This window comes from Chiloscyllium punctatum, chromosome 7, assembly GCF_047496795.1.
Source record: "Chiloscyllium punctatum isolate Juve2018m chromosome 7, sChiPun1.3, whole genome shotgun sequence".
NCBI lineage: Eukaryota > Metazoa > Chordata > Chondrichthyes > Orectolobiformes > Hemiscylliidae > Chiloscyllium > Chiloscyllium punctatum.
This window is the reverse complement of record NC_092745.1, coordinates 82,624,986-82,646,847: the sequence shown is the minus strand read 5'-3', so window position 1 is coordinate 82,646,847 and position 21,862 is coordinate 82,624,986. Positions and strand designations below refer to the sequence as shown.

Genomic DNA, 21,862 nt, shown 5'->3' with positions numbered 1-21,862 from the left:
GGACTCATTTTATTCAAGGTGCAATATTGCTAGCTTCTGAAGACTCTACGCTGAGTTATTTTCAACCTAATGATGATTGACTTTCAGCTATGGAAAGAACTTGGCGTATTTAATGAAATATAGATACTTTGATTACTTCAAGATTTGAATATTTATAAGAAGATAAAGTGTTTCTGTTGCCAATCAATCTACATCTTAATCAGCACGTATTTTGATTTGCTACAATGCTCATAAACAGTACAGGTATGTATACAAATCCATATGCAATTGAGGTGTTGCAGAGCAAGAAAAAAGAACTGATAGCAGGAATTATCAATACAGATAATCTTCTGGACTGGTTGGTTGAGAATCATATCATTTCACCAGATAAGAGAATTGCTGTGTTGAATTACAAGACACGGGAGAAAAAGAACTCGAGAATTCTGGATATGTTGGTTTGTTGTGGCGAGAGAGCCTGCAGGATGTTCTTCTATCCTTGTCTCAAGTATTTGGAACCAGCTCTGTATAATTACATCAGGAACTATGTCAGTAATGTGTCCGGCAGCTTTAGAAATGCCAAGAGACAGTTAGTGGGATACCTTTTGGAAAGGGATAAGGATGAAATCCCTCGGAACACACACAGAAAGGAAAAGGAATTCATGCAGACTATAACAACTAAAAATAAGCCACATCAGATCCTGAAAAGAGATGGACATCTTCGTGCCCAGAATGAACTGACTGAGCTCTACCAAGCTGCAGCATTGGGAAATCTTTCCAGTCTTGATAGTGCTTTTGGAGACAGTAATGTAAATGCCACAAATGCTTCCAATGAAACTCTGTTGCACATTGCTGCCACTTATGGGGATGTTGCAATGATTAGGTATTTATTAAGTCAAGGAGCAAAGACAAAGGTGAGGGATAACAAAGGACAATCACCTCTCCACCGGGCTGCAGAGAGGGGACACAAAAATGCAACCAAAATGCTTCTCCAAGCAGGAGCACATATTTATGCTGAGGATACCGAATCCAGAAATCCATTACAATTAGCTGCAGAGAACAGCCATTTCTCTGTCGTGAAGCTGCTGTTGAAAGAAGAAGTGAGTAAACATAAAAAGAATAAATCCTTTTTGCACCAGGCTGCTCTCAGAGATGAAAGCAAATTAGCGCAAATCATTCTCAAATATGGAGCTCTAATTGATACAAAGGATGAGAAGAACAGGACTCCACTGTTCCATGCTATATCTAAAGAACATGTCAATACTGCGAAAGTACTGCTCAAGGCTGGAGCCAATGTTAATGTTGATCTGATTCGCGCAGTATTTAACAGTAACAACCAATTTCTGATTAGGCTGATCTTGGAGCATAGTAGTGAAATTAACTCCACTGTTTTAGTTGATGCACTTTTTAAAGCAGTTCAGAAAAATCTTCACGTCGCTGTGGGCATTATCATTGAGCTGGGTATTGATGTCAACACAAGAAATAGTTTACAATACACACCTTTACTGCTGGCAGCGGAACTCGGTCATGCTGAATCTGTCAAAATCTTGATAGACAAAGGTGCACGTTTAGATGAAAGAACACCAAACATGGATAGTGCATTGCACCTTGCAGTCCGGATTGGTTCTCTGTCTGTTGCAAAGCTGCTGATTGACCATGGAATGGATGCAAACATTGTTAGCTCTGATAACCAAACCCCCTTGCATGTTGCATCACTTCATAACCAACCACCAATGATAGAAATGCTGATAACACGAGGTTCAAAGGTCAATGCTGTCACAAAGGAAGCAGTTACTCCTTTACATATTGCTTCACAAAGAGGTAACAGAGATACAGCAGCATGTCTCATCCAGCACAAAGCAAAAGTAAACGCTAAAGACAGATATATGAAAACACCCCTACACATGGCTGCTGTTGTTGGAGATACTTCCATTGCAGATCTACTTCTGTCAAATCAGGCTGATGTCAATGCAGCAAATGTGGAGAAGAAGACACCACTTCATTTGGCTGCTAATGAAGGTCATTTGGACTTTGTCAATTTGATGTTAACCAGAAGGGCCAAGATTGCTGCTAAAGATATGGATGGTAATACACCAATGCATTATGCAGTCAGCAATAGCCATGATATTATTGTCAAAGCCCTTTTATTGGCTGGAAAAAATAAAAACATTGATATTAAGAATGTTTGGCGGAAAACACCATTACATGTAGCAGCAGAGCATAGTGATGAGCATCTGATAGAATTGCTGTTGATCAGTGGAGCTGCCATTAATGCTTTAGACAATGCCAAAGATACACCCCTGCATTGTGCTTGCAAATCAGGCAATTTTAACACTGCCCAAAAACTAATTAACTGGTCTGAAGGTGAAAAACCAAAGTTTCAGTCAACAAATAGTTTAAAGAAAACCCCACTTCAAGTTGCAGAAGATGGAGATACAGATAACCACCAACAAATAGCAACATTACTGAAAAAGAAAATGTTGCTAATTAGATAAGAAAAAAAACTCATATTTCCTAATTATTTAGTTGGGCAATGCAATATCTAGTCTGTGGATTGCCATTCATGAAACAGTATTGTTTCAGTCTCAACTCTGTGCTGTGCTGATCATGAACCAATTTGCAGACTTGGGGAGTGTGTGATGGAGGGAATTAGCTGTCATTCATACCTCTATTTGTTATCCATTGATCCCTATTCATAAATGGCAAAAGTGAGATGCTGAAGATTAGAGTTGAGAGGATGGTGCTGGAAAAGCACTGCAGGTCAGGCAGCATCCGAGGAGCAGGATAATTCATATTTCGGGTAAAAGCCCTTCATCAGGAATTGAAGGGCTTTTACCCAAAATGTTGATTCTCCTGCTCCTTGGATACTGCCTAACCTGCAGTGCTTTTCCAGCAACACACTTTTGAACCTATTCATAAATGTATGGTGTGAACTTTGGATTAGAGAAAAATTGAGGCTGGAGGTAAGGTTAACTGCCCATTTCAGATTTATATGGTTAACCAATGCTCACTATCAAGATCCACATTCAATGTGCTACCAAAGGACCACTGACATGTTCAAACCCAGCATGACATTTGTTTTACCAAGAATGGTAGGGAAAATGCAGGAGAGAGTTGTGGCGAGAAACAAAGCTCATTCTGAAGTATGTAATTAATTGTGGTTCCCAAGAACAGAACAGAAGGAAAAGTAAGGTGCTTACAACAAAATATGTAAAATTATCAAAACAAAAAATGAAATTGTTTGTTGTAAAAGCACAAGGAAATCACAATAAACCAAATCACTGTATTGTTTTGATTAAAATTCATTAATATAGTTTTCCTTTGTTTATATTTTCATGACTGGAATCCATATTTAATATTTTTAATTTCTGTTTTATATTCCCATTTTGTGCCTTAGAATTTTACAATAATGTGTAAAACAGTAAAATTGCAATGCAGTCCAAGTGATAATGCATCAGACTTGAACAAACATTGTGAAACTGAAATGGTTTCATAAATTTCCTCTTGATTCTCAGTGCTTCTCAAACCAATCAATAAAATTGATAGTCAGAGAATACATGACAAAAAATGTTGGTAAAAAAGAACTGCGGATACTGGAAATCAGAAACGAAAACAGAAATTGTTGGAAAAATTCATCAGGTTTGGCAGCATCTGTGGAGAGAAATCAGAGTTAACATTTCAGGTCCAGAAGAAGGGTGACTGAATCCAACGTATTAACTGTTTTCTCTCCACAGATGCTGCCAGACCTGTTGAGATTCTCCAGCAATTTCTGTTTTAAAAATCTTCTTGCAAACAATATTGGGCACTCAATCAAGAAATTTTTAAATCAGATGAACTACATATCGAGAAATTCTTTCCCTTTTAGTTCAGTGACTACAACAGTAGACTAATAGACTACAACAGCAATGATTTGGTTGATGTATGCCATGGATAGTTAATGCAGTTTTGACATCCATTTCCATTGATTCGATCTGCTCCTTGACAAGAATACTTTCATCTTAAATAAGTATTGTTATATTTTTTGCACTTTTGAATGTATTGCGGTTTTCATTTTAACTTTGCTACATGTTACTTATCCATATTTTGTAACTTTTTGTGAATCCTGCAATGTGACCCCTATGTTCACTATCTAGACAATGTTTACAGTTTTTATGTTTTGCTTAAAATGAAAAAAACTTCTGAATAACTTTAGCATATTCATAAATATGTGAAATTATAATTGTTAGACTACTGGTAGACATGGGAAATTTCAAATATTTCTGACTTTTTTGTGAATGGAAATATCATGCTAATACAATTTGTGAATCTCAGTTTCGTTGTTTTGTTTAAATGGGACATGGAATGTAATTTTGCTTCACATTTAGCCCAAAACTATACAGATTTTAACAATTCTTTAGCAGTGCAAATATCATAAGGAGAGATTTAAGGGTTGCTTCGGGTCACTCCCAAACACACTGAGGTTCACTGTTTCAACTTAATAAGACTGAACGGATCCTCACAGCATCTTTGAGTCACATCTGTTTTAAGTTACACAAACGAGGTTCTTTTGAAGTATTGGAAAGATCACATTAAAGCACGGAATGAGAAACAAAAGTCTTGTAAGGGATCAAATACTTAAATTCCTGAGTGAAATCAAGATTCCAAAAAAACTGAAGCTATCATAACTCCTGCAGGATATCAAACAAAAACTCCAGATATCAATTACAGTTTGATTCTATAACTGTGAGTATTCAAGCAAGTTGAGGTTAGGTTGACATTTTTGTGACCCTACATTAAAGCAAATAGGTCTTTTGTGTTTTTTATAGGCAGTTTATTTTGTGGTTTCTTATGGAGCTTTATCAGTTTTTAGGTTGTATATTATACTAATTGTGGGTACATACTATAGGGCAGAATCCTATAGGGGTTTGAGCAACATTGAGTATGGTGAGATGTGTGGCAGAATTGGCAAAAAATGTAGCAAGGCCATCTTTATGGCAGAAGCAACTCATGCCATCTCTCATGCTTTTCACAAGTGGAATGGTGAGATTCTCATGGGACAGTGTCAATTAGCCAATTCATGGTGACTAGTGCTCTTTACTGAAAATGCTTTGTTAACAACACAACTCACCTCATCAATATTCAGCCTCACATCTCACCAAAATCATCAGACAAGTGAGACATCAGGAAAACCCAACAAGAAAACCAGATGAGCATCTGGTTGATATGGTTTGCTGCTTGCTCCAAATGACCTTAGTAATAGAATCTTGGCCCAAACATCACATGCTCCATGGGCAGCAAACGCATGTACCCCACATCCATGGACATTGGCATTCAACATTTATGAGTCTCTAAGAATCCTAATGGTTCTGATCCACTTACTGGATGCTTCTGCACATTAATGCTGCACCTCAGTGGCAATTATTATTGTAATGCTGCAGCAAGGACATATTATGCTCAGAGATATGCACACAGCCCCATGACTGTAAATGGCTATAAGTCTGGGCTTTTGACTTGTTCTCAGAATGTTCACTCACACTGAGTCTACCAGGATGCTTACTGCCTTCATTGCCTTGCCTTTTTTTTCATTTCATCCCCTCAATGAGAGAAAACAGACTTACCTTACTACTGTCTTGCCTTGTAGTTTAGCCTGCTCAGGGAACCGCTCGACAGGATCCGCCCTCTCCTTTTCCCGAAGGGTCTCAAGGACGCTACGTGCTGACCACTTCCTGATGGACTTGTGGTCAAAGGTGTTTTTCCTCATAAATTTCTCCACGAAGGACAGGTGATACGGAACGGTCCAACTACTCGGAGCGTTCCGCGGCAGCGAGGCCAGGCCCATCCTTCGCAACACCGGGGACAGGTAGAACCTCAGTACGTAGTGACACTTGGTGTTTGCGTACCGGGGATCCACGCACAGCTTGATGCAGCCACACACAAAGGTGGCCATCAGGGTGAGGGTGGCATTGGGCGTGTTTTTTCCCCCATTGCACCGGTCTTTGTACATAGAGTCTCTTCGGACCCGGTCCATCTTTGATCTCCAAATGAATTGGAAGATGGCCCGGGTGACTGCGGCGGCACAGGTCCTGGGGATAGGCCAGACCTGTGCCACATATAGCAATACTGAGAGTACCTCACACCTGATGACCAGGTTTTTTCCCGCGATGGAGAGCGACCGTTGCCCCCATCTGCCTAGTTTCTGTCTCATCTTCCTGATCCGCTCCTCCCAGGTCTTGGCGCACGCCCCAGCCCCCCCGAACCAAATCATTTGGCAGAATGCCTCATCGCCAGAACTTTCCAACAAGCACCAAGACGTGGCTTGGCTGGTGGTGAGAAGGGCTCTGCCTGTGAGATCCTTTATGCACGCCCGGACTCTCTGCCGCACCGCACGCTGCCCTCGAAGTGGCTGCGGGGGGGACGAGACTGTCACACACCTCCTTCTGGAATGTGCCTATGCAGAGGAAGTCTGGAGAGGAATGCAGTGGTGCTTGTCGAGGTTCGTCCCGAGCAGCGCCGTGACGCGGGACTCCGTGCTCTACGGCCTGTTCCCCGGGACTCACACCGAGACGAACATTAACTGCGCCTGGAGGATCATCAACTCGGTGAAGGACGCTCTCTGGGCGGTCCGAAACCTGTTGATCTTCCAGCTGAAGGAGTTGACCCCGACCGAGTGTTGCAGACTGGCACATTCCAAGGTCCAAGACTACGTGTTGAGGGACGCGCTGAAGCTTGGGGCAGCTGCCGCCAAGGCGCGGTGGGGAAAGACCACCGTGTAAGATCGGCCTGCCGAAAGAAGAACAGGGGGCCCATACAGACGTTTTTTTGGGCTCTGCTGATGCCTCAGCCAAATATATGTATATATACAAGATTGAAAAAATGCACAGGATTGTAAAGGACAAGAATAAAGTCGAATCTGTGTTTGTAAATATGGACATATGTATGGCATGATCCAATGTACAGACCATCAAATCATTTATGAATAAAGTATATTTTTGAAATAAAAAAAAAGTCTTGCCTTGTAGTTTAGCACAGACACAAAAGTTTGTCATAGTTGTCAGCACACCTTTGTCAAGTCAAGGGTGATAGCTTTTCTTCAGATGCTCCCAGCACAATAAGCCAAGAGCAGCTTCTGAAAGTGATCCAAGACCTGCTTGAAGCAATCAGTCAGTCAGGATTCTTTTCTCATAAGGGATGAGGACATGAATGTTGGGCACCCATAACTGATCTTGTGTCTTTCAGTCTTATTGTGGGCTGTTGTCTTCCTGGAATTAAAGAGAGGCAAGTTTTGTGTAAGCTTAAAGTGGATGGCATATCTATTTCTGGAGGTACAGTGGGGAGATGTCCCAAGCGAGTGCTTCATCAGCACAAAGATTGTGTAACATTAGTGGTGTCAGGGGTTCAGGTGAGTGAGAACAATTGGGGAAGATGTTGCAGGCAATACAATGCTATAGTCATACAACAGGGATACAGACCTTATGGTCCTACTCATCCATGCTGAACAGATATTCCAATCTGACCTAGTCCCATTTGCCAGCATTTGGCCCCATCCCTCTAAACCTGTCCTATTCATATTCTCATCCAGGTACCTTTTAAGTGTTGTAATTGTACCAGCCTTCATCACTTCCTCTGGCAGCTTGTTCCATACACGCACCACCCTCTGTGTTAAGAAGTTACCCCTCAGGCCCTTTTTAAATCTTTCCCCTTCACCTTAAACTTATGCCATATTGTTTTGGACTCCCTTCACCTAGGAAAAAAATCCTTGGCTTTTAACCCAATCCATGCCCCTCATGATTTTATAAAACTCTATAAGGTCACCCCTCTGCCTCTGACACTCCAGGGAAAAATTATCTAGCCTATTCAGCTTCTCCCTATAGCTCAAACTCACCAGTCTCAGCAACATACTTGCAAAGCTTTTCTGCACCCTAGTTGGACATGAGTTTTGGCAGGAGTTGAGTATAGTGACAGAGATAAAGTGAGTATGCAGTATCAGAGAGATGGTGGAATGTAAGCTGTTGGAATGAGGTATATTGGTCTCCTCCCATTGTGTTTTGCGTCTACCAAATGGTGAGACTGCACCGACTTAGGTGGCAAACTCACATCAGGTTGGCATGGTCTTGGTGTGTGGCCTTCCGTGCTGGTCTGGGAATGGGGTTGGTGGGGCAAGTCCATTATCCTCAGCAGGATCTCCACATCAATGCACACAAAGCAGGGTGCTGACTTCTGTGGTTTCATTTTAGGGCAAGTGTCTGGATACATGCAGGGCAGCACTGGACTAATGGTGCTTGACCAGGTGCACAACCACCTTTTAAAGATGGTGAGGGCACCAAAAGGATGCCAGTGAATTCTGAAATATCCACTGATTGCTGAGTTATTCTAGGAAGCTAAAAATCACACAACACCAGGTGATTTTTAACTTTGTACACCCCAGTCCAACACCGGCATCTCCAAATCATTATTCTAGGAACAGTGTGTGGTAATTGGGATGGAAATCGGACGAGAGGCGCCATCGGGGTATGGGCTATAACGAATGAGGTGAGTTTGGAAGAATGCAGGAAGAGAATTCACCAGGTGTTGAGATGACAAGCCCTCCAAAAATCCTAAAGCAATTTGGACTTAAGCAAAAAAAAATCAGCACATAGTTTAATTAAGCTATAATGGGAGTTGTCTGGAAAGTACACTGTTTGGGGAAAATAATTATAAGTTTATATTTGGGGGAAATTCACTCACATTTTATGAAATTTAAATATAACTATGAGAAGGAAACAAAAGATTGACACGAGGTAATGATGTTCGTTTGACCAGATAGTGCAGGCTCGATGGGCCAAATGGACAGAATCCCGCTGCACCGTGACACTTCTATGAATTTTTGTTTCCTCCAGCACTATTTTGTTTTATTTCAGAATCCAGACTTTTACATTATTTGAAAGCTCTAATGCAGTTTCTTCCTCCCCCCCCCCCGTTGTTGAGAATAAATGCATCGCCTTTGAAGGCAATGGAACACAAAAGCAACAACTGATACAATCCATCACGTGACCAGCTGGGAGCTGTATCAGTCACGTGACCAGCTGGGAGCTGTATCAGTCACGTGACCGGGCCCGCTGTCACGTGTTCCCCACGAGGCTGCCGGGAAGCTGGAGGATTGACGGCTGCTGGGATGTGGAAGACCTGCTGAGGCTCTGAGCTGATGGCCCGCAACGAAGAGAAACACTTGGGGCGACTGAACCGGCTGTGGCTGCAGCGGGAGAGGGAGGGTAAAAAAAGAAGCTGTTTACTTGTCTCACCACTTGCTAATCAATGTGGATGCCTATATAATGAGCTGGGTCACAAGGAGCTGTAGTGAGATCCACAAAACACAAGCCCATCTTTGGATATTAACTGTCCTGACGTCTTGAGGTTCAGTTCTTTAGTGGTGGAACTCCCCAGCCCGTGAGGAAATGCCAACTAAAGTGGAGGAGGTTGACTTTATGGCTGATCCACAACCTATAAAGTTTAATCAATGTTACTTGTCACTGTATAAACCAGATTGATGAGGTGAACTATCACTTTTTCGGGAGGGGGAAGGGTGGATGTGGAGGGAATGAATATAATTTAAAGATTCAACAGTAGCGCCGCAATTTGGCTTCATTCAGATGCTGTACTCAACGTTTGTCATCTCGATTCTATGCTTGAGAAAGGTCCCCTTCTTCCAAACTGCTAGCTGTCAACTGGGACTGCCTTTTTCTAATTATTACTGCTGCATGTCATCATCTCTCGCTGCTTAACTACAAACGTTGAGCAATAAAAGTGTGAGGAACTGAATTCATGTTTTCAGTCTCCCAGCTTTTTCAACATTTGAATGTAACAGGCCTGATCTGAGTAAGAACTGAAGGATGTGCGGATGCTGTAAATCAGAAGTTGCTGGAAAAGCTCAGCAAACAAGCAGGAGGCTGGGAGAACTCAGCAAGCCAGGCAGAATCAGGAGGTGGAGAAGTCGATGTTTTGGGTGTAATCCTCCTTCAGGACTTATTGTGGGAACTTCAGGAGGTGGAGAAGACAATGTTTCGGATGTAGCCCTTTTTCAGGACCCGAAATGTTAACTCTGATTTCTCTTCACAGATCTTGTCTGACCAGCGGAGCTTTTCCAGCATCTATTGTTTTTATTTCTGTTCTGAATAAGATAGTTTTTAAGATTCCAGTCAAAGTATTTGGTTCCTCGGCAAAATGGATGATTTGAATTGTGCACTTGTCAAATTAACCACAAAGGAGCAAGTGTCAAAGGATGACACAGCACACATTCACCTGTTTACTCTTCAGTGTTACTTTAATTTGGATGTCTAGGAAAGCTTCTGAAAAGTTAATGGATGTTACTTGAATCTTGAAGTTAAATTTTCAGTTTTGCTCAATCTTTATTCACAAACTTAAAGTAAATGGCTTTTCAAAAAAACATTTTATGTTCGCGTGCATTTCAGCTGTAATGAAAACAAAAAAAAATCCGGAAATCACAGCATGTCAGATAGCATCAATGAAGACATAGCAAGCTAATAAAGATGAGATGAAGAGTCACCTAGACACGAAATGCTAGCTTGTTTTCTTTCCAAGGATGCTGTCTGACCTGCTGAGATTTCCAGCATTTTTTTTTCAGTGTAGATTTCAGCATCTGCAGTAGTTTACTTCTACCCAGCTGTAATGAAGCTTCGTTGATGAATCACTGTACCAAAATGACAGCTGACAACATGAGTCCTATTTAAAACATAATTATGAAGTTGGAACTTTGTTTTGATAGAAATGGTAATTGTGGGCTACTCTGACTTCACATAACATCATCCAAACTTATTTTCATAACTCTGATTAGTTATCAGCTCTATATGCTTTAAATGTGACATTGAAAAGTATGATGCTGTTTTGGTAGTTGTCCTGATACTTACTGGCCTATATTAGCTCTTTGTTCCGCAAAAACAGATTTGTTATTAATCTCATCTTTCATTTCAGATGCTCCTATGGTGTTGATTCTCCCTATATCTGTAATCTTTCACAATCTCCAGACTGTTTCTTCTAGTTCTGGTCTCCTGCACATGTTGATTTCTTTTGTTCCACCATTGATAGCCTTGTTGTCAGCTACTTGGGCTCTGGGTTCTGGAATTAATTCACTTAATTACACGTTATACCTGACTTGTCCTTTTAAAGTGCTTCTTTAAAACCTATCTAATCAAGCTTTTGGTCACTTGCCGTGCTATCTCTTGGAGGTGGGATGCCAGTTTTTTGTACAGCACCTATAACTTGCCTTGGGTTACTTTTATTACATTTATAGGCAGTGTATAAATGCAGGTTGTTATAGGCAGTAGGACTTAGTCATGTATTACAATTTTTAATCAATATCTTTTTATTCAACAGAGGGTCGTCTGAGAGAGAGAGATCAAAATCGACCCAAACTGGTGAGTAAGCACACTACTACTTTCTGGATCCCAAAACTGCAACTTCAGAATGGCACAACAATGAATTTGGATGGGAAAGTGAACTGAGATTATTGTAGTCCTCCTCCTGCAACAATGTTGTGCAAGTGATGACTGTTAATCTTTTGTTCAAATTTTCTCCATAACTGCGATTGACAACTTGGTTAGGCAGAAGACTTAGTGCTTTTAAATATGATCTTTAATCTTTGCAGAAGGTGAACACCTGATGGTAGTTTATTTACATGCCACACTGTAATAAAAAAACAATAAAAGCCAGCTTCTGAGTTTGAGCCCCTACTGTCTGACAGTAACATATTAATTTTGAGAGTCTAGAATACTTTAGGAAAACTTAGATGTATGTTTGTAATTGCGCACACACCTCTTTGTATTCTGGACCCAAATCTAAGATTTTTGTGCATATTTCTAATTTCTGTGCCAAAGATCTATTCTTTTGATTTTCATCCTCCACTAAAAGATCAAAAGTAACCTTGAATGCAAAGGCTGAGATAAATGTTTCTTTCCTATTGTCCTAACTTCAAAAAAAGTGCAAAACAAGCAAATCTTATTCACATTTTTTACAGTGTATTCCAAAGTACCTCAAAGCCAATGTTCAAGATGTTGTCACTGCTGTAATTGTTCTTTTTCTGAATTTGTACAACACTTGTTATGAATAGGTGAGAAGGGTCATGGCTCCCCACTCTCCTGACCTCATCTTTTGTCTTAGCTGAAATTGATACTATTCCGTTCCAATATCATCAGTTTCTAGAAATCCGCAGTCAGGCTGCATTCATGGGAGAGAGCAAGCTAATGTTTTGGGTCTAGATGACTCTGCATCAGCTTCACCAATTCTGTAGAAATAGCACAGCAGTTACGGATCTGTAACGTGGGTTTCACACACTCAACTCAAGGATAGTAACTAAAACTGAAATTCAACTGTCTTTACCTCCTGACTTTACAACATTCCCATCCTCAATCACCTTTTGCCTATACTTATTGGTGCATTTTATTTTTAGGTAATAAAATACCCTTCTTTCTTTCAAGAAGACTTTGGATCAGCCTTCCTTCAATTTTAATCTGTTCAATTAAGTTAATTGAAATGTGGTAGCAACATGCTTTAAAAGGAGGAAAACAGATTGTATTTGTTGTGACTCACCGAAACAACAGGGTTTAAAAAAAGTGGGGTGCCATGACCCCTCCTCACTGGTTCATAAAAATGTAGGGGATCGGATCACGACTCTCCCCCTGTCTCTGGTTTCCCCCCTCAGTCCAAAGATGTAGAGGTTAAATGGATTGGCCATGCTTAATTGCCCATAGTGCCCAGAGATGTGCAGATTATGTGGGTTAGCCATGAGAAATGCAGGATTACAGAGATAGGGTAGGGGATGAGTCTGGGTAGGTTGCCCTTTTGGAGGGTTGGTGTGGACTCAATGGGTGAATGGCCTGATTCTACACACAGAAGATTACAGCGCAGTACAGACCCTTCAGCCCTCAATGTTGCGCCAACCTGTGGAACCAATCTGAAGCTCATCTAACCTACACTATTCCATTCTCGTCCATATGCCTATCCAATGAAGTTTCTATTAAAAAAGAATGTTCTAACATACTGACCCTTCAAATGTTGTGGTTCTGTTCGCCGAGCTGGGAATTTGTCTTGCAAACGTTTCGTCCCCTGTCTAGGTGACATCCTCAGTGCTTGGGAGCCTCTTGTGAAGTGCTTCTGTGCTGTTTCCTCTGGTATTTATAGTGGCCTGTCTCTGCTGCTTCCGGTTGTCAGTTCGAGCTGTCCGCTGTAGTGGCCGGTATATTGGGTCCAGGTCGATGTATTTGTTGTGCAGTCCTTGCAAAACTAATGTAGTGTACAAAATCCCATGCAAGGACTGCACAAAACACTACATCGGACAAACAGGAAGACAGCTAATGATCTGCATACATGAACACCAACTAGCCACGAAACGACACGACCAGCTATCCTTAGCCACACACACAGACGACAAGCAACATGAATTTGACTTGGACAACACTACCATTATAGGGCAAGCCAAACAGAGAACAGCCAGGGAATTCTGAGAGGCATGGCACTCATCCACAGACTCTATCAACAAACACATCGACCTGGACCCAATATACCGGCCACTACAGCGGACAGCTTGAACTGACAACCAGAAACGGCAGAGACAGGCCACTATAAATGCCGGAGGAAACAGCACAGAAGCGCTTCACAGGAGACTCCCAAGCACTGAGGATGTCACCTAGACAGGGGACGAAACGTTTGCAAGACAAATTCCCAGCTCGGCGAACAGAACCACAACAACAAGCACCCGAGCTACAAATCTTCTCCCAAACTTTGACCCTTCAAATAATTGAAGTGGAGAAACAATTTGGTCATTCCAAAGCTGTTTAAAATAAAGCAACTGCAGAAAGGATACAAAAACTGGAGAAAAACTAAGACTGTTGTCCTTGGAAGAAGTAAAAATAATAGCCATGCATCTAAAGGTGGAGATTCTGTTAAAAGCCAGGAAAACAGGAATTGCAAAGCAAGTGGCAATTTATCTCAGCTAGAAACTGAGGGGGAGCAAATTACTCCAGATGCTGGAAATCACAGCAGATCAGGTAGAATCTGTGTTAGCAAGCTAACATTGAGTCTTGATAGATGACTCTTCATCAGAATTGATGTCAGCTTGAGTTGAGTGTGTGAAACCTGCATCCCAGACCTGTAACTTTTGTTCTATTTCTGCAGAATTGGTGAAAGTTGCCAATAAATTTAATTTCTCAGTTAAGGGATGTCTCCTGAAGTTTTTTTTTTCACACTGGTGCTGAGATAAGGAGAGAGAAATTTTCCATATTATCGCTGTGTTCTGTTTAAGTTGCTTTCTTTCCACTGTTGATCGAAGTGAGCCACAGAAACATGGTTCATTTGTATATTCCCTTCATTGTCTTTTCCAAGGTGGCATCCCGCAAGTAACCATTTATCTCCAATATGTGATATTGTTATGAAAGTGCGAGTAAAACAAGAGATTTTTAAAAACTTCTTGAGACTTCAGAGTTTCAGTACCTTGTGATTTAAAATGGTAATTTCTTTTTCATTTGGGTTCCATGGGTGTGTCAGCACCATTTAAGTCAGCAATGTCCTTCAAAAAGCCAGTTTTTAGTCTGTGAAAGTCTCAAGTATTAAAATCAAATGATGAAAGTGGAATAATGATTTTCCTTTTTCACGAGGATCATAACACACTTGGCATATCAGACTTGCCTATTAAAAGCTTTCTGTTTTGCAGTAGGGATCTGTAGAATTCCCCTATACCTGCCATAATAAGAGCCAAAGAGATAATGTATTTTTTGGTTTTATTAGTGGTATGTATAATGTTGCTGTCAGTGTTAAAGTTGCAGTGCTTTCATTAACATTTACAATTTAGTGACAAACTTTATAGGAAAGTGTCATTGATTTCATCTGTAGTTCAAGTTGCTTGAATTCATACATCTCACAGAGAAGTACATTTTCAATGCCAATATAATGTGATAGACTGCTTTAATTTTTTCTCCATTAAATCAAGTAATGTAATGCAGGGAGAAATGGTATTGCAAATTGGCTGTTGTTCAATTACTATTTTGTGTTGTAGTAATTTGAACATGTAATATTTAATTTTTAGTCTTCCTTGAATTCAGCCGTTGAAGTGAAAAAATGGATTCCAAGCATCAAGAGTGAAATTGAGTATTATCTTCAGGTGAGCAATTCAATTTATGCAGAGGGACACTGGAAATATTTCACTAGGTGGGGGGGTTGGGGAGCGATGGGAAGTGGGGAATTCCTTCTGCTCAGCAGTATCAATTCATGTTTTCACGCTGACATTTTTCAGGTTTTTTTTTCATTCTTTTGTGGGATATAGCGATTGCAATTAGGGATGTTTCCCATCCCCAATTGAGAAGGTGGTGATGAGCATAGCACAGTTTTGAATGTTTGTTCCCATTTTGCCTTGAAATACAACTAAACTAGCATTCTTTGTGCTGTTGGACCAATTCCTTGGAAGGAGCAGGTTAAGAATACCAAAGCCTATCTTACATTGTACTTTAGGTTACTAATGGACCATAGTTGACCTGTTTTACTTTGGAGTTGTAATTAGGGAGTTTCTTTGTAATGAGTTCTGCAGTAAGAATACAATATAGAGTCATAGAGGTGTACAGCACAGAAACAGATCCTTCGTCCAACTCGTCCATGTCAACCATATATTCCAACCCAATCTAATCCCACCTCCCAGAACCCGGCCCATATCCCTCCAAACCCTTACTATTCCCATCCAGATGCCTTTTAAATATTGCAATTGTACTAGCGTCCATTTCCTCTGGCAGCTCATTCCACACATGCACCACCTTCTGCGAGGAAAAAAGTTGCCCCTTAGATCCCTTTTATATCTTTCCCCTCTTACCCTAAACCTATGCCCTCTAGTTCTGGAGTCCCCCACCCCAGGGAAAAGATTGTCTATTTATCCTATCCATGCTCCTCTTGATTTTGTAAACTTCTATAAAGTCACCCCTCAGCCTTTGATGCGCCAGTGAAAACAGCCCCAGCCTATTCAACCTCTGCCTATAGCTCAAATCCTCCAACCCTGGCAATGTCCTTGTAAATCTTTTCTGAATCATTTCAAGTTTCACAGTATCCTTCCAATAGGAAGGAGACCAGAATTGCATGCAATATTCTAAAAGTGGCCTAACCAATGTCCTGTACAGCCGCAACATGACGTCCCAACTCCTGTACTCAATACTGTGACCAATAAAAGAAAGCCTATCAAATGCCTTCTTCACTGCCCTCTCTACCTGCAACTCCACTATCAAGGAGCTATGAATCTGCACTCCAAGGTCTCATTGTTCAGCAGCACTCCCTAGGACCTTACCATTAACTGTATAGGTCTTGCTAAGATTTGCTTTCCCAAAATGCAGCATCTCAGAGTTTATTACAGATAAATGCATCTGCCACTCCTTCAAAAAACTGATTCTTTTGGTTTTTCGCTGCTGGCCACAAATGTCTGTCTGTGCCTCGGACTAGAGAGTCCCGTAACACAATCAATCTCTTGGAACCCAATGAACCCTTCATTACATTAGAGCCAGTCTCAGTACCAGAAACTTGGCTGTTCGTGCTACATTCTCGTGAGAATCCATCACCCCCTACATTTTCCAAAACAGCATACTTGTTTGAAATGGGGATTGCCACAGAAGACTCCCACCCTACTTGCCACTCAAAAATGCAGCACCTCGCATTTATCTAAATTAAACTCCATCAGCTCATCTGATCAAGATCCTGTTGTAATCTGAGGTAACCTTCCACTACACTTCCAATTTTGGTGTCATCTGCAAACTTACTAACTATACCTCTTAAGCTCATATCCAAATCATTTACATAAATGATGAAAGGTAGTAGACCCAGCACTGATCCTTGTGGCACTCCACTGGTCACAGGCCTCCAATCTGAAAAACAACCCTCCATCACCACCCTCTGTCTGCTACCCTTGAGCCAGTTCTGTATCCAAATGGCTAGTTCTCCCTGTACTCGATGAGATCTAACCTTGCGAACCAGTCTCCCATGGGGAACCTTGTCGAACGCCTTACTGAAGTCCATATAGATAACGTCTACCGCTCTGCCCTCATCAATCCTCTTTGTTACTTCAAAAAACTCAAATCAAGTTTGTGAGACAGGATTTCCCATTGACAGGATTTCCTGTTGACTGTCCCTAATCAGTCCTTGGCTTTCCAAACACATGTACATCCTGTCCCTCAGGATTCCCTCCAACAACTTGCCCACTACTGACATCAGGCTTACTGGTCTATAGTTCCCCGGCTTGTCCTTACCACCATTTTTAAAATAGTGGCACCACATTAACCAACCAGCAGTCTTTCGGCACCTCACCTGTGGCTATCGATGATACATATATCTCAGCAAGGAGCCCAGCAATGACTTCCCTAGCTTCCCACAGAGTTCTAGAGTATACCTGATCAAGTCCTGGGGGTTTTATCCACCTTTGTGTTTCAAGATGTCCAGCACTTCCTCCTCTGTAATATGGACATTTTTCAAAATGTCACCATCCATTTCCCGATATTCTATATCTTCCATGTCCTTTTCCACAGTAAACACTGATGCACAATACTAATTTAGTATCTCCCCCACCCCACCCCAATCTTCTGCAGCTCCATGCAAAAGGCCGCCTTGCTGATCTTTGAGGGGCCCTATTCTCTCCCTCATTACCCTTTTGTCCTTAAGGTATTTGTAAAAACACTTTGGATTCTCCTTAACTTTATTGCCTACGCTATCTCATTTCCCCTTTTTTGATCTCCTGATTTCCCTCTTAAGTATACTCTTACTGGCTTTATACTCTTCTAAGGATTCACTTGATCTATCCTTTCTATACCTGATACATGCTTCCTTCTTTTTCTTTTGTCATACAACATTCTCTATACCCACCAGCCTTTCCTTTCACCCTTACTGGATATACTGTTTCTGGACTCATTTTATCTCATTTCTGAAGGCTTCCCATTTTCCAGTCGTCCCTTTACCTGTGATCACCTTTCCCAAATCAGCTTTTGAAAGTTCTTGCCTAATACCGTCAAAATTGGCCTTTCTCCAATTTAGAACTATTTTAAACTAATAGAATTATGGTCGTTGGCCCCAAAGTGCTCCCTCACTGACACCTCAGTCACATACCCTGCCTTATTTCCCAAGAGTAAGTCAAGTTTTGCACCTTCTCTAGTAGGTACATCCACATACTGAATCAGAAAATTGTCTTGTACGCACTTAACAAATTCTTCTCCATCTAAACCTTTAACACCATGGTAGTCCCAGTCTATGTTTGGAAAGTTAAAATCCCCTACCATAACCACCCTATTATTCTTACAGATAATTGAGATCTCCTTAAAAGTCTGTTTCTCAATCTCCCTCTGAATATTAGGGGATCTATAATACAGTCCCAATAAGGTGACGATCCCTTTCATATTTCTCAGTTCCACCCAAATAACTTCCCTGGAATATCTTCCCTCAGTTCAGCTGAAATGCTATCCCTTATCAAAAACGCTACGCCCCCTCGTCTCTTGCCTCCCTTTCTATCCTTCCTGTAGCATTTGTATTTTAGAACATTAAGCTGCCAGTCCTGTTCATCCCTGAGCCATGTTTCTGTAATGTTCCGAGCCATACCCCGAGTTCATCTGCCTTCTCTGTTAGGCCTCTTGCTTTGAAATAAATGCAGTTTAATTTATCAGTCCTATCTTGTTTTCTGCTTTGTTCCTACCTGCCCTGACTTTTTGACTCGCTTCTTTTCTCAACTGTACCAGTCTCAGATTGATCTCTTTCTTCACTATCTCCCTGGGTCCACCCATCCACCTTAATAATTGAAATCCTCCCGAGCAGCTCTAGCAAATCTCCCTGGCAGTATATCAGTCCCCTTCCAACTCAGGTGCAATCTGTCCTTCTTGTACAGGTCACTCTACCCCAGAAGAGATTCCAATGATCCAAAAATGTGAATCCTACAGGAGTACACCAACTCCTCAGCCATGCATTAATCTGTTCTGTCCTCCTATTCCTACCCTCATTAGCTCATAGCACCGGGAGTAATCCAGGTATTAATACTCTTGAGGACCTCCTTTTTAAATTCCTGCCAAGTCTCTCTATTCTCCCTTCAGAATCTCAACCTTTCCCCTTCCTCTATAATTGGTTCCAACGTGGACAATGACCTCATGCTGGGTCCTCTCCCACTTGAGAACATTCTGCACCCTTTGAGACATCCTCGGTCCTGGTACCAGTGAGGCAACACACCATTCTGATTTTATGCTGCTGGCCACAGAAACATCTGTCAGTGCCTCGGACTAGAGAGTGACTAGCCAAATATGAGGTAATTCTGTGAATTATTGTCGTGAAATGATAAAAAAGCAATGTTTTCATTGTTTTACAGCAGTCCCAATTATCCCATTATTCAGAAAGGAAGATAAAGGAATTTCAGCATCAAATTGAAGAACTTCAGAAGGAGTATCAGCGTTACTTGTGGAAACTGCGTCGGTTAGACCCCTCCCATAAGGAACACCCTTGGAAACCTCGTGCTTATACCCGGAAAAAACAACCCAACACTGAGGCACAACCCAACAGTCAACCAGGTATTAGAAGTTACATGTGGGGTTAATTTGGTGGAGCTAGCAGCAACTGAGCCTCAAATGCACTGCAGTATGTTGTACCATAATGGTAAATATTTTATTGTGCATTCATTAAAAATACCCATTCTTGCCTTCCAACATTTCAAGCTTTAGCCCACCCTATCTCTGCAATTTACTCCAGCCCTGTACTTTATCACCTTTTAAGTCTTCCAATCTGGCCAATCATGAATTCCTTTTTCCTGCTCTGAAATATAATTCTCTGATCTTCACATCAGTGCTGGAGCTTTCGATTACTTTCTCCATGAAAATAAATCCCTCTATCCTTCTCCTGGCTTCTTTACCCAAGTTATAAACCTATTAAAGCCTACTGTTAAACTAATCTTAGTTCCTCTTCATCTCTTCTATGCTGCAACAATGTAGTTTGGTGTCCCTTCATGGTTCTGGGTGTCACTGGCTAGGCCAGCATTTATTTCCCATCCCTAATCACCCAGAGGGACTTAAGATTCAACCACCTTGCTGTGGGTCTGGAATCACCTGTCGTCCAGACCAGGTAAGGATGACAATCTTCTTACCTTAAGGACAGTCGTCAAACAGATGGGTTTTTCCAACAATTAACAATGGTTTCATGGTCACCATTAGACTCTTAATTCCAGATTTTTAATTAAATTCAAATTCCATCATCTGTCCCCAACAAGCAAACTTTAGTGGATGCTGGAAGTACTCAGCAGCATCTTAAGAAGGAAAGTGCCAATGCTTCAATGAAAGCCCTTCGTTCAGATGTTCTGTTTATTTTATTTCTCCACAGATGCGAGACCTGCTGAGTGTTTCCTTCTCTGTCTCTGTTTACCTTTCTTCACTCTCTAAAGCTTTGTTGGATTTATAAAATATTAAATGAAGTGGGAGAATCTTTGAAGAGTTAATTTTAGTAAATAAGCAGAACTGGACATGTGTTTAAGAAAAGTATTCATTTTGCCAATAAATTGAGTAGAAGCTTGAATTCGATCACTGAAGAGCTAATTGATCTTTGGAAATGTATGTTTGCCGCTTGAATCCATATCTAATCCACTGTAACTTATTGTAAATTTGAGTGTCGATATTGATGCTATACTGAGTTATGTCAATACCAGTTATGTGGATGTTGGGCCCTGTTAGTTTTCATTTAATTCATTATTCATTCAGAAGATATTCTGAAATAATATAATATTTTAAAGCTAGAAAATATTTGGCATAGTCTCCACCACTAGCTTTATCCCGTTTAGTTTTCCTCAATTTTTGAAAATGATCTTTGCACACATTCAATTTTTATAAATTCCAAGTGAATATTTAATGTCAAACTTACATTAAAAACCGTGCCATGTGTTGTAAGTGATTTTGCTACAAATATGAACTAAGCAACTGCCTGTAATGAAAAATTCAGAATGTAGATTATTAAAACCACACTGCAATGTCATTTTTCTGCCCATACTTTCATTTTTTTAAAACTGTTTGCCAATTTTGTCACATGTATGTTTCTTTGTTCTCTTTTTAGTAAATTAAAATTTTGTTATTTGCAGATGGGTTGCACAGTTTGAAACAACTTTGCTTGCCTGTTCCAAACAAAACTGACAATCACGAGGATGACTGTGATGGGAAATCTGTTGAAGAAAGAGAAAGGAACTTCCTAAACCCACAGACACCACATGGTGTCACTGATGATTCTTGCATGGTTAAATCCAATTTTCAGGACCAGCCCCTCATATTTAATCCTGTTAGAATTCCACCAAGATTTTCTATGCCCTTAACTCCACAAAATATATTAGGAAAAGGCTCACACCACATGAGCAAAGTTCTTTTCTCTCAACTACCAAACTTACAAACTTCATCTTCCTGTGAATCCACAGCAGACTTGCAAAGCGAGGAAGAAAAACAGACCTGTAAGACAATAGTAGATTCACAGGAATCTAGTTTGCAGATGAAAAACCCTGGAATTCTGGGACTGTCTTGCTATTCTTCAGATGAAGAGAAATAACAGCTGATTCACGTTAATTGCTCTATTTAATTTTGTCTTAAACACTCTAATTGCCGAATGTATATAGATGTTACATTTTCAAAACTTACTTCCAGTTGGTTTTGTGCTTTTTATATAAAGCTATTGTATAATTGTTGAAATACTAATTCTTCCAATCCTCATTGTTGGCATGAATATAAATTATTCAGAAATAAAAGTGATCTTTATTTCAAATGCTTTTGTATATTGTTTATTTATTATCATGACTATATGTATGAAAATCATTGCCTTCTAGTGCTACTGATAAAATACTGTTCTATTAATGTTTTACACTCTCCTGGCAACTGAACCATTGGTACTCGTACTGATTCAA

General features: G+C 40.7%; 2 protein-coding genes across 3 annotated transcripts; both read left to right on the top strand.

Annotated features, from left to right (window-relative positions):
- Nucleotides 1-224: 224 nt before the first annotated feature.
- Nucleotides 225-2,471, top strand: caiap (CARD- and ANK-containing Inflammasome Adaptor Protein). The gene has a single exon (XM_072573266.1). The coding sequence runs from the start codon at nt 225-227 to the stop codon at nt 2,469-2,471; it is 2,247 nt and encodes a 748-aa protein (XP_072429367.1).
- Nucleotides 2,472-9,065: 6,594 nt separating this feature from the next.
- Nucleotides 9,066-21,723, top strand: LOC140479876 (uncharacterized). Of its 2 annotated transcripts, none has more exons than XM_072574219.1 (5): nt 9,066-9,203; nt 11,323-11,363; nt 15,026-15,100; nt 19,310-19,505; nt 21,056-21,723. In XM_072574219.1, exons 1-5 carry the CDS (start codon nt 9,137-9,139, stop codon nt 21,508-21,510), a joined length of 834 nt encoding a protein of 277 aa, XP_072430320.1. In that variant the 5' UTR covers nt 9,066-9,136; the 3' UTR covers nt 21,511-21,723. The 2 variants fall into 2 exon arrangements, with proteins under 2 accessions (XP_072430320.1, XP_072430319.1); XM_072574218.1 differs by having other exon boundaries at nt 19,307-19,505.
- The last annotated feature ends 139 nt before the right edge of the window (nt 21,724-21,862 follow it).

Bases quoted from the DNA above. Each gene is read 5' to 3' on its own strand.
- caiap (XM_072573266.1), top strand. From the start codon at position 225: ATGCTCATAAACAGTACAGGTATGTATACAAATCCATATGCAATTGAG.
- LOC140479876 (XM_072574218.1), top strand. From the start codon at position 9,137: ATGGCCCGCAACGAAGAGAAACACTTGGGGCGACTGAACCGGCTGTGG. The intron at 9,204-11,322 runs GTAAAAAAAGAA...TTTATTCAACAG, and splicing joins GCTGCAGCGGGAGAGGGAGG to AGGGTCGTCTGAGAGAGAGA. The intron at 11,364-15,025 runs GTGAGTAAGCAC...TTTAATTTTTAG, and splicing joins ATCAAAATCGACCCAAACTG to TCTTCCTTGAATTCAGCCGT.